We start from the raw sequence: 13,359 nt of genomic DNA on the forward strand, positions 1-13,359 counted from the left end.
TGATTTGGCACTCTAAAATGTAAGAGTTGCAACGTTGACTTATTATGTTTAGTTTAAAGTAGGCCATTGGTACATTAAATTTATAAGCATAAACTATTGCATTCATCCATAAACTGCCTACAAGTTTACACGTTTGTTTATTTTATTTCTTATCGTCTTCGCAGCTGAAGCTGAATTACAAGATATTTATATTAAAAGCATTAAAATTGATGGTTAAAAAATGGTAAAAATTAAACCACATAGAAACATGGTACATACACAATACATTCACGTAAAAAAAGTACAAAAACAAATTATAAAAGGTTAAAAACTATACACCACTAGTAGTCGTACTGTATATGGTTATTGAAATAGATAAATAAATTCCATAAGAAACTGAGTTTTTTACTGTATACGGCGAAAATATTGCAAGTGGTGGTCAGCCTAATTATGAGTCTCGATAGCCAATTAATTAAACTAAACTAAATATGTTGCATTAATATCGATCTTTTAAAATTCCAGTTGTCAACAATGCGTCTATTAGTAGGAAAGGCCTTCTTAATAAGACTATGTTTCAACCTAAAAAATGCCCTCAAGAGTGATGCTATCCTTAACAAAATATAAACTAAATAATCTTTAGATATTTGTTTGTTGAATATGCCATTTAATGCCAATTTAATTTGATCAAAAAATAAATTACTAACTTGAAAAAAACTTTAATAAACCTGCAAAATGACATGGCCTATTTAAAGTATGTACAATATATCATAAAAAAACCTACATATTTGTTGGCTCTGTTAACAGTGTCAACATCAACTTTCTCCTGAGTAAGATGTAAGACCTAATTTAAAATTTATTAATAAACCTATAATGTATGTATACATAGTCTAATATTTTTTTTTTAACGTGAATATTTTCAGTAACTAAATTAAATCAACTGGTTACATGCACTTTAAATTACCACCATATTCTAAACAAGTAGTGCCAAATCACATGTTCTAATGAATTCCTACATGAAGATTCCGGGTTTAAAAATCCCGGTTTCAAATATAGTTCAAATGTGAATAACCATACAATAGGTCATTATTGGACATAATGTGTCATTGGACTCTATAGAAACATGTATGTTCTGAACAATTTGACACTAAAAATAATTTTATATGTACAATATTTTCAAAGTTATGCGATTTTATGTAGTGCAAAGTTCAAAGGTCAATAATGTTAGAATCGGCCATTTTTTGCAAAAACATGCCATTAGACTAAATATAAATATGTAGTTTCTGAACAATTTAAGCCCTAATTTGTATATCTCCGATTAGTGGTTGCTGAGATATGATCAATCAAGGTCAAAGGTCAATAATGTTAGAAATAGCACTTCCATTCATTTTTGGACAAACTTTTTCAATAAAGTGAATATAAAAATATATATTCTACCGATTTTGACACCAAAATCAAGTATCTGTGACTAGCGGTTTCCAAGATACAGAGTACGTTATTAAAAATGGCGGCCATTTTTTATTATGCAAATTAGGCTACTTCCCGTTGTCGAAAAATGTCCTAACGTTGATAAATGTGTTCAGTAGGGTCTAAAGAACACATTTCATCAAAAATACCTTTTCTTGCAATTTGTGTGAGTTAAAAGTCTAAATCCCATGGACTATATCGGATGTTTGCGGTCTGCAAATCGATTTCTATACGTGTTTCACAAGTCTGTATTTTCAGACAAAAATCGCGGTCGAAATGAAAACAAATAAATTTTTAAAAAAGACAATAAATACAGATTTGGGGCAAGTCTAAGTATCACTGTGCTCAAGTACAACCAAAAAGGGTATGGTAGCACACAGTGCTAAACTAGATCTTATATAAAACCACTGTGCTCAAGTACAATCAAAATAGGTATGGTAGCGCACAGTGCTAAACTAGGTCCTATTTATTATCACTGTGCGCAAGTACAATCAAAATAGGTATGGTAGCGCACAGTGCTAAACTAGGTCCATATAAAACCACTGTGCGCAAGTACAATCAAAATAGGTATGATAGCGCACAGTGCTAAACTAGGTCCATATAAAACCACTGTGCGCAAGTACAATCAAAATAGGTATGGTAGCGCACAGTGCTAAACTAGGTCCTATATAAAACCACTGTGCGCAAGTACAATCAAAATAGGTATGGTAGCGCACAGTGCTAAACTAGGTCCTATATAAAACCACTGTGCGCAACTACAATCAAAATAGGTATGGTAGCGCACAGTGCTAAACTAGGTCCTATATAAAACCACTGTGCGCAAGTACAATCAAAATAGGTATGGTAGCGCACAGTGCTAAACTAGGTCCTATATAAAACCACTGTGCGCAAGTACAATCAAAATAGGTATGATAGCGCACAGTGCTAAACTAGGTCCTATATAAAACCATTGTGCGCAAGTACAATCAAAATAGGTATGGTAGCGCACAGTGCTAAACTAGGTCCTATATAAAACCACTGTGCGCAAGTACAATCAAAATAGGTATGGTAGCGCACAGTGCTAAACTAGGTCCTATATAAAACCACTGTGCGCAAGTACAATCAAAATAGGTATGATAGCGCACAGTGCTAAACTAGGTCCTATATAAAACCATTGTGCGCAAGTACAATCAAAATAGGTATGGTAGCGCACAGTGCTAAATTAGGTCCTATTTATTATCACTGTGCTCAAGTACCACAACAATGGGTATAGTGCTTTATAAGTACCGTTTACAGGCAAATATATATTTTCTACATACAGACATTCTTTTATAATAACAACAAATACAGTAGTTTACTTCCTTTTACTTAACATGACGGGTTTTGTAGGGAAATTACCGAAAACTTTATTTCATTGTTATAAATGTTCATTTTAATACAATAATCTATACATTTTTTTCAAACAATGTATTTTTGTTATCATCTGTTTACATTCGTGTCACTGTGCGTGAGGGCAACCAAAATGGGTATATTAGCGCACAGTGCTGAACTAAATCCTATTTATTATTACTATGCACGAGTGCAACCAAAATGGGTATAGTAGCGCAAAGTGCTGAACTAAATCCTATTTATTATCACTGTGCACGAGTGCAACCAAAATGGGTATAGTAGCGCAAAGTGCTGAACTAAATCCTATTTATTATCACTGTGCACGAGTGCAACCAAAATGGGTATAGTAGCGCAAAGTGCTGAACTAAATCCTATTTATTATCACTGTGAGCGAGTGTAACTAAAATGGGTATGGTGTAGCGCACAGTGGTAAACTAAATCCTATTAATTAGGTGATCATTTAGAATAAAATGATCACCTATTGTTATTGTATGAAATCTTTATTATTCTTCTTCTTTATTTCTTTCTGTACAGATTTTGTGTGTCAATTATCTCAAAAAGTTAAATGTTAATAATCACACAAATGTCACAATACTGTAACTTAATCCTAATAAGCTTTTCAGCGTGATCACTCAACCGTAACGTCATTTAAACGCCATTTTGTGAAATCACATTATCAATCATATCTCCATAATTCATTATCACATATTAATGAAATTCACTACACGTAAACTTCAGGTCAAAGGTAAAAATACTAGCAAATAAAAACGCACGCGCACGTAGGGTCATGCGCGTGAAATTGCGCGTTAAAAATTTAAAAAGCTCAAATTTACGTTTTGATCAATTTAGAGCAAGAATTAGGCTATTTGCGTGTTTCAAAAAGGACTGCGCAAAAACACGTTTTTGCGCGCGCGATGCTTAAAAAGCGTAAACAATACGATTTTTTTGTACAAATTGCATTCTACTCACCATCCTTAGTACATTCACCAAATTTCGTCCGTTCCGACTTAAAATAACGCTATACGAGCAGGTTAAAAATGACAAAATGTGCACATTAATTGCATCAAAGTGCTGAAAATGGTAAAAAATAAGGCATTTTTAAATTGAAAATAATTCTTCAGAATGCACGATGACCCCCAATTTTTTCAACTTATTCTAGAAGCCATTGAGTTGTACGTAGATATGAATTTATGTACACATTTTACGTACAAAATGTTGTGACGTCATTAAATGGCCACTTGAATTTGAAATTAAGTTTTTTTTTCTCTTTCGTCATATTTTATCACCTTCAATAGAACGCATCTCTGTTATTTTGTGCCCGATTTTCGCTCAAATTTTATTATGTGATTGCTCAATTAATTGAATTTCTCATGACTTCCCACTTTTTTTGTTTGATGACGTCATCACGCGTAAAAACTTGAATAACGTTGGTCGAGTAATTTCACCTTTGCCGTAAATTTGAATATCTTACAGCTCTTCAGAATTGAAGGTTACCTTGATGATTATAATTTATTATGAAAGCTAATGAAATGTAGATATGAATTCATATAAAAATCAAGCCTATCGGATCTTGTGACGTTAACATATGGCCAGTTAAAGTTTAAAAATATTTTTTTTATCTTTTTCGTCAAAGTTATACAAATTTAAAAGAGCGCGCATGGCGCTTCTACGTGCCAAATTCTCTTCCAATTCTAATATTATTAATTTAAAAATTATTTCAGTAAAATGATAAATTGATCAACTATAATTCGTAAAAGTGACGAATTACATTCTAGTTTTTATTATCACAGTGAACAACCAAAATGGTTATGGTAGCGCACAGTGCTAAACTAAAGCCTATTTATTATCTTTGAGCACGAGTGCGACCAAAATTAGTATATCATTGCACAGTTCTGAACTAGATCCTATTTATTATCAAGCGCACAGTGCTAAACAAAATCCTATTTATTATCACTGTGCTCAAGTACAACCAAAATTGGTATGTTAGGGCATAGTGCAAAACTAAATCCAATGTATTATCAAAGGGCGCATGTACAACCAAAATGGCTATGGTAGCACACAGTGCTAATCTAAATCATATTTATCACTGTGCGCGAGTCCCACCAAAACGGGTATGGTAGCACGCCGAGAGTGTTAAAAAGTCGCTATCCATTCGAGTATGAACAATACCATGAAAGCTCCAGTGGTCTAATGGTTAGGATAGCTGAATATCCAGAATAAGGTCCGTATTGAAATCTCGGTTTTTTTCATGTAAACACCATCCAGAAAATTATATAAAATAATTTGTGAATCATAATTGTGAATAAGGTACTGCATAATTAAACACCATAAACAATCTGTAACCATCTAAAAGTGAATATCGTGTATAAATCCTGTAGTTTAAACAAATTACTGCATCACAAGAGATAACCAAAATGTCTATTAATAATTTAGGCAAATTGAAAGCACAGAAAATAATGTACAGTATTAAACTATTGAAAAAGATCTAACATTACTGTTTGTGCAATCAAATATACACATCCTATTTACAAAATGAATAAACATAAAGTGCAAATAAAAACAACCCCATAAACAGAGGTCTATGTTTGATTTCCACCGGTGATTTGCTGTGTGATCATTTACTTTGCAAGATAACCTTTCATAAAAACGGGCATGAATAAGAAGTGAGATTAATTTAATACCGCATCCTCTTATTACTTAGCCTAAATAAAAATCGATACATCATAAAAAATACAAACAATGTGACTGCGAGTCTTCACATGCTATCAACAGATGTCATTGACAGCAGTTCCATAATGTCACGATGAAAATGTATGATTACCGGTACACCAAGAAATGTTGTATTATTATTAATACAAATACTATTCCTTATGTTCAGTTAAAAACAACATTAAACATTCAGATTATGTAAATAATAAATCGTATTGACATATCAAGTAAAGGTGTCTTACTATTGTATGTTGTAGCCTACAATAACTTTTGCCATATTTCGTCGTATTTTTAGGAGAAACTGCATCTCAATAGATATAGAAGACATGAAGTAAATACTTGAGTTCCCGATTTAGAGTAGAAACCCAGACTGAAAAATGATGAAAGTTAACAGTGAACACTAGTTCATTGAACTCCACCAAAGACTGTGAACCATGTATAAATAAATATTAATATAAAATGATGATTAAAGTATTACAGTAAAATGTTAAAATTCCAACAATAAAACTTAAAAATGTACCAAAAAATGAAATTAAGTAATAGAAATGGTCTGTAACACTAAATTGCTGAAAACTCCGTAAAGAAATTGGGAAATGTAATTAATTTACAAACAAAATAGCCACTGTTCCTCCAAGAAAAGTTGATAGGATCGGCAATTTGGTATATTTTGTTCATTTAATTTTGATAAAAAATTAAACAAAAAAAAGCCCTTTTAGCTAAGGACATTTTTTTCAGCAAGATTGGTTAGATGGGAGAGGGTAACATCAGGTAAAGAGGCAATCATATCACGTGATGGTTTATAAAAAACCATTGACCTGTCGGTAAATTGTTTTACAGCCATTTCGCCTTCCTTTATGAGCCGAAGGTTTTATTTACGTTTTGCTAAATAGGCTTACAGTTTGTTTACAATGTTCTTATTAATTTAACCGGAATAAAATATTGAGATAACCGACATGTCTGACATCAATTGTCTACCTGATTTCTAAAATAAGGCCAGCTGTTTTAGCAAGCATATATACCGATGGTAAAATGCATCCCATCATTTAGAAATTACACTTACAGACGTCAGACACTAGCATTGGCTACAAAATGAATCGGTCAACTATCTTAGTTTTGCTTTTCTGTGCTACATGCACTTTTTGTGAGGCTCGAGCTGGTAAGTGTTAACCAAATTAATTACATATCAAGTTTACACTGAGAATAAGCAAAGCATATTATTATTATTATTTAATTAAAGTTTGCGTCAATAGTTAGCAAATGCAAATGCAAACTATGTCGTAATATGTTATTCTTATAGAAACTGTACTTAACTAGTAATAAATAATACATTTTAAAAGTCTAATAGTACTTTACTATTAGTACGGTATCGTAACGTTTTTCTTTTGCTACTTTTTTTGAAATGTTAGTAACGCGTGACACATTATAAATATAGGCCTACTTATTCTTTTTTTTTCTTTTGTCTAAAAAACTAACAGCAATATTTTATTATTAATAACAATATTTGAAATGTTTTTCTTATAATATAATGGCATTATATTCCTCTCTTGCTAGTCCTTAAAATATTTAAAATATTATTTTTAACACATTGTAAACATAGTTATTTGTTGTTTAGTTGATTTTTTTTTAATTATATTAGTTTGTATTTTACTATAATAATACTTTGCATTATGAATGTCAAAACAATAAATAATTAAAGAATACAAGGACTAGTCTTTTAATAGATTTGGCATTAGACTAGACATTAGACCCCTCCTATATATAACCTCCATTGGCTACCTATTGACTCCAGTATAAAATATAAGATCCTTTTACTAACATTTAAAGCGCTACTTCTTAAACAACCTACTTATCTCCTTGATCTTCTTCCCTCATACACTCTTGCTTGTCTTCGTTCGGCTGATCAAAACCTACTACTTGTTCCTAGAATTAACACCAAATCGTATGGACAAAGGTCTTTTATGTTCTCTGCTGCTTCTCTTTAGAATTCTCTCCCTCGTCATTTTACTAAATCAACTTCTATTGCTATTTTTAAAAAAGAACTTAAAACGCATCTTTTTAACATCCAATATAAGCGCCTTTGATATTTACTTCGGTTTAGTTGATTCTGGCGCTATACAAATACCTAAATTATTATTATTATTATTAAAAGCAATTCTATGTACTGTAGAACTTAGAAGTCCTTTGTTGTAAAAACCATCAATATTATGTGCAAGTTCGACAATAAACTATTTGCTGTAATTGTTATTTTGAATTTTAATCGTTTTAACAGTATTTTACAGGGCCTATGGCGTTTTCGCAATCTGCATTTTTAATATTTTTCAACAGTATTTGATGTATTTTTCATTGTAGTTTTATTGTCTTAATTATGCCAAGCAAAACAAATTTGTTCTTATTATGATACAGATGATAAAATGATCAACCAAATTCACACTAGAATCCGACTTGGTTTCAGCTGTCTCAATTCGCATTTATTCTAACATGGACTTCGGGACAATCCAAATTGTACTCGTGGCTATAATGATGAGAATCCGCTTCATTTCGTATGTTACTGCCCCAATTATAATACACAAAGAGATTTTCTACTTGTAAGCGCTAAATCAATTATTGAAGATATCTTGGCCAAGGATTTTTCTTTAACGTATAATTTTAAATTTTTAAGTTAAATTTTCATTTTTGGTTCCGATCTTCTTTCGAATTGTGAAAAATGCTTTATTGTTTTATGTAAAACATTTCTTGTTAATTCAGGAAGATTTGATTGATGTTTCTGTTAATTTTTGTTTTAAAACGTTTTATTTTTTAATCTGAGGCGCCTTGAAGCTAAGGTGGTTCCATCTTGTAAGGCGCCTCTGTGTAATATACTGAATAGAAAAATAAACAAAAACAAAAACAAAACAAATTCCCATTCTAAAGTGGAAAAATAAAATTTATTAAATTTGGAATCTTCTGAAATAGCAATTCTTTATAACATTAACATCTAAAACTATCATTTGATTCTCTATAATGAAGCCGACCCATGGGTCACAACAAATTTCAAAGAAACAGAAGACGTCCTTGTTCATTATATTTCTTTAATAATTATTGTTTTTATTTTAAAAAAAAAGATATTTGCCTCTTTAGACATTTCTTGGAACACAATCTAATGACATTTTTTCAACAGAAATTTAGTAAATAAACATAAAGAATACCAAAATATAAATAGGCCTACATTTATTGTTTTAGCAGAGGTGCAAAAAGAATTAGGTAAAGCAACTGTCGACGAAAGTACTGAAGAAACAAGAGAAGTCAATGAAAGCGTTGCAAACACAAATGACAACATTCAAAAGGTCGACGAAAGTATTGTAGACGACAGCGATGTCAACAAAATATACTCCAAAAACAATTCAGAAAAAGCAGGTAAACAATCTACATCAAAAACATTTCAATTTAGTTCTTTTTTCAAAAAATATAAAAAATAATTTTAAAATTTTAATCTGAAGCAATGGGATAAACATTATCGTACCATTATCACGATGATGTTATGTTCCACATGTAATTCTTACTTTTAAAAAGATATCAAAATAAGCTGAAATAATGCTGCATTGTTTAAACAAATAAATATACATTTAAAAAATATGCATTATATGGAACATTTTATTATCAATAATATACAATCTTTTCAGAAATTTTAGAAAAACAACTGGAAGAAAAAAACATAGCTGGAGGTAATAAACGTTAATCAAACAAAAAGTCTGTCTTATTTTCAAAAGAATATATTCATAGATAACAACAAATTATTATAATAATACTAAAGAATAATGAAAATAACATATTGGGTTAATTTGCAGACATTCTTTTTACAGTTAGGGGAAAATGGAAAAATCAGCACTGTGGTCATGTTACAATAGTTTTCAAAACAAAATAGATTGTCTGATAAAAATCCTAGAAAGTAGGAAACCTTTTACCATGTTTACTATTCTTCAAATGTACGTAGGCCTGCATTTAAATGTAAATGCAAGTTCATGCATATAATTTGTCATTATCTTTACTTTATCATAGGTTGTCCAAGTTACTGGACAGCATACAGAGGAAACTGTTATAAATACTTTTCTATAAAAGTTAGTTGGCAAACAGCTAGATCTAGGTGCAAGAGTTACGGGGCTGATCTTGCTGTGATAAAGTATTCATCTGAAAATTACTTTATCGGTAATCTTATTCAATTAAACTCGTGGATCGGTTTAACAGACGTGAAGACCGAAGGCAAATTTGTTTGGGTACACAATGGCGAAAGCTCAACGTATCTAAGTATGAACATTGTTACTTGTACAATAGCTTATTTAAAATTTCGAGTAATCTGTATCTTTAAGACGGGCATAAATATTGCACAGCGCGCCATTTATTGGTGCATTTTGCAACCCCAAACAATTTTTTTCTCCTTTTTTAACCTTGATTATGTTTATAACAAGTTATACCACCCGTCCCACTCTGCTCTTTAATATATGCATGCCGATATTGTACTGGTTTTTTTTTTTCATTAGACTAGATTTAAATACATTCACTTCAGTTCAGTTAAATAATGAAATCTACTATCATATAATTCAGATTTTAATAAAGGAGAACCAAACGATTTAGGGAGCGAAGAATGTGTAGAGGTTTACAACACATCTCCGTACAAATGGAATGATGAAAGCTGCAAAAGTCTTCGAGCCTATGTGTGTGAAAAATGTTAGTACTTATTATAGTTGTAAAGTGAAATAAATAAATGAAAATGAAATTTGTATACCATTTTTATAATAGAAATATGTTTTGGTATTTGTCTACATACCCATACAAACAATAAACTAGTCGACACGGGAACGACCTATTTGTTAATATAGGGTACTCGCTATACCGTTTCCACTTCATTCCAATTACAATAATTAATTGATATCCCAATAAGAACACAACAAGCGATATTGTCCGCCATACTGCGTACAATATTACATTTCTAAATTCTCGGTATGCCTTAATTATTATAAGATATAAATTATCACCATATGTTTTTGTTAAAACCTGTCCTTCATTCATTATTCATTTAAACACTGCATTTACCTTTGTTTAATATACACAGGCCCTACATATATAATTATTTTAAGTGTTACGTTAATATTAATTTAAGAGGCCTAATACGACATATTCAAACGGATTAACTGTAGAAATATAATAACGTAAATCAATAACGTGATTTAAGAAAATATTTTTTTTTATAGAAATAGAACCTCTCAAACAGGGTAATTTACCACACATTGAATTACAACATTATAAATAAAACACATTTTTAATTTATATTTTTGTTATATACAGCAGAAAGCACCGTTGATGTATTCGTGGGAACAACTTACAGAATATCGAGTCTTTGTGCAGCGTCTTCGGATAAGCCGTTCATTGGAGATTTCAATGGTGATGGTAACACAGATGTTATATGTCACAACATCCTCACTGGATCAAAGAAGATTTATTATGCAAGGTAATTACTTTTATAATAAAATAAGTAGAAAAAAATCCCCATTTTTAGCAAAAATGTTTGTAAATCGATTAGTAAATGCTATTGTACTGCATTATGTATACATTGTATAATGTTAACAATATTTTATACAACTATTTAGAGAAGAAGAGAATTTAAATTACCTGCAAATTTCTTATTTCCATAAGAACGCATTTGACTTGTTTTATTAACAAGGCCATATAGATGGCTGCAGTCGCGTGCTCATTAGTGTTTACCGACCGACCGACCAACCTACCAACTGACCGAAATTACTGAATGTTTAAAAATGTTGAAATGTTTAAAAACAGTTATATTTTTTTAATTTACACGTGCGTAGCCTGTCACTTTTGACGTGCTCGTATAACGTAATTTCGAGTTGAAAAGTAAGTCAAGAAAACAGAAATCGGGCAAAAAGAGTGCGCAATAACATTTAACGCGCAGTGCGCGCGCAAAAATCTGCGCACTCATGGCAATTTTGTAAACGCTTAAAATTGCCTGAAACGTACTCTTATTTCATCGAAAATAAATTTTGAAAATTTTAAGCGCGCGTACGCATGCGTTACATGCGCTACGCACATAATTGTATTGCCATATGATGATTTATGCCCTGAAATGTATGAGTACCAAATGTTATTCATGGTTGTGAAGATATGATTACAAACACGATTTCGTTAAATCGTGCGTAGACCGCGTAATTTTTTATTGCGCACCGTGAAAACATAACCACATCGATTCCTGGCCATAAGGAATATACTGTGAAAAATTGACTTTAGCTAGATTAAACTGATATCAAGATAAGGTCAGAAAGCGATAAAACGCATAGTGATACCGGACCGACAGACAGGCCGACAGACCGACAGACCGACCGACCGACCGACATAGTGAACTATAGAGTCGCGTCCACGCGACTAAAAACCATTTTACACAAATGTTACTTCTTTAGATTAAATACAAAGATTTGCGTAAGTGTAAGATATATATAAACAATTTTCTTCCGGTATTTACGGCTACTATTTTGTTTGTTTTTTAAATTCAAATTGCTTAAATGTTGATAAACATTATAAAGCTGACATATAAAAAAGAACAATGTTGTAATAACAAAATAAAAAAAGAACAATTTACAATTAACGATTCGATAAAAAAAATATGAGCTCTAAATGTAAAACAAAACAGCAAATGACGTTGACGAAGTTCGAACACATGTCTTCCGGTTTGGAAACTAAAGCTTCTGGCTTTCAGAAAAAACAGTAGAGGGTATGTTGTATAAAATGTCAGGAGAAAGGTCAATATTTTGATTTTATATGAATAAAAACGTTCCTTTATTGTATTATTTTTCCAGCTGTAAAGGCTCTTTCAATAGCCAGCAGACGTGGCAAAGTGGAATGGATTGGTGTCATCACAGTGGAGAACAACTGTTCATAGGTGATTTCAACCGTGATGGTCGATCTGATATGATGTGCCACGATCGCAACACTGGTTACAAACGGTATACTTTTGCCCAACCTCCAGGCATATTCACTGGTCCAACTCTACATGAAAACATAAACTGGTGTAAAACTGATCAACTGATTGTTACTGACTTTAATGGAGACGGCCGAGATGATATGTTGTGTCATAGTAGTAATGCATACACTCAGATTAGATATGCAAAAACAAGTGGTACCTTTACAACAGTGGGTTGGCAACAAAAAATGAATTGGTGTGGAAGTTCTAACAAGTTGTTAACAGGTGATTTCAACGGAGATAGAAGGGCTGATCTAATCTGTCACTTGGCAAATGGGCACATTGAGGTCATATTAGCATCGGCGAGCGGCAAGTATACTTCGTCAGCAAAAAAGCATGTGCATACTGATTCGTGGTGCAAATCAACCAATAATAAGCTTAGCATCGGGTACTTCAATAATGATAGACGAGCCGATCTGATGTGCAGCGATACGTCTGGTCCGTTGTGGATTGCCTTTTCCGAAGCAAACGGTTTATTTACAAGTATAGGATGGCGGCGTAAGACGTCCTGGTGTACGTACAGCAATAACAAGCTGTTAATTGCCGATGTGAATGGAGATGGTGGCGACGATTTGCTGTGTGAAAGTTCATCCTATGGCGTTAGGTACATATCTTTGAATAAGATACTATAATTATTTGAACACCATACTGCAATTACAATGAAAATCATTTATTCTACTACACAGTAAGCTTATATAAGTAAATTGATTACAGAAAATAAGCGAAGAAATAATAATTATATCATTTGTTTAAACAAGGAGAAATAACCTACTGTACTCATAAATTACACATAATAAATACTATTTGTCTTAAATGTAATATTCATTAATCAAGTA

The 13,359-nt window shown here is 31.9% G+C and overlaps 1 protein-coding gene across 1 annotated transcript; it reads left to right on the forward strand.

The window, feature by feature from the left end:
- The first annotated feature begins 6,609 nt into the window (after positions 1-6,609).
- On the forward strand, positions 6,610-13,155 carry LOC140044396 (uncharacterized). The gene is made up of 7 exons (XM_072088885.1): positions 6,610-6,676; positions 8,740-8,913; positions 9,180-9,221; positions 9,556-9,801; positions 10,099-10,221; positions 10,840-11,002; positions 12,360-13,155. The coding sequence occupies exons 1-7, from the start codon at positions 6,610-6,612 to the stop codon at positions 13,153-13,155; spliced, it is 1,611 nt and encodes a 536-aa protein (XP_071944986.1).
- Positions 13,156-13,359: the final 204 nt, after the last annotated feature.

Source organism: Antedon mediterranea, chromosome 1 (assembly GCF_964355755.1).
Source record: "Antedon mediterranea chromosome 1, ecAntMedi1.1, whole genome shotgun sequence".
Taxonomy (NCBI): domain Eukaryota; kingdom Metazoa; phylum Echinodermata; class Crinoidea; order Comatulida; family Antedonidae; genus Antedon; species Antedon mediterranea.

Coding starts and splice junctions, on each gene's coding strand:
- LOC140044396 (XM_072088885.1), top strand. CDS start 6,610: ATGAATCGGTCAACTATCTTAGTTTTGCTTTTCTGTGCTACATGCACT. Junction 8,914..9,179: donor AAACAATTCAGAAAAAGCAG/GTAAACAATCTA, acceptor CAATCTTTTCAG/AAATTTTAGAAAAACAACTG. Junction 10,222..10,839: donor AGCCTATGTGTGTGAAAAAT/GTTAGTACTTAT, acceptor TGTTATATACAG/CAGAAAGCACCGTTGATGTA.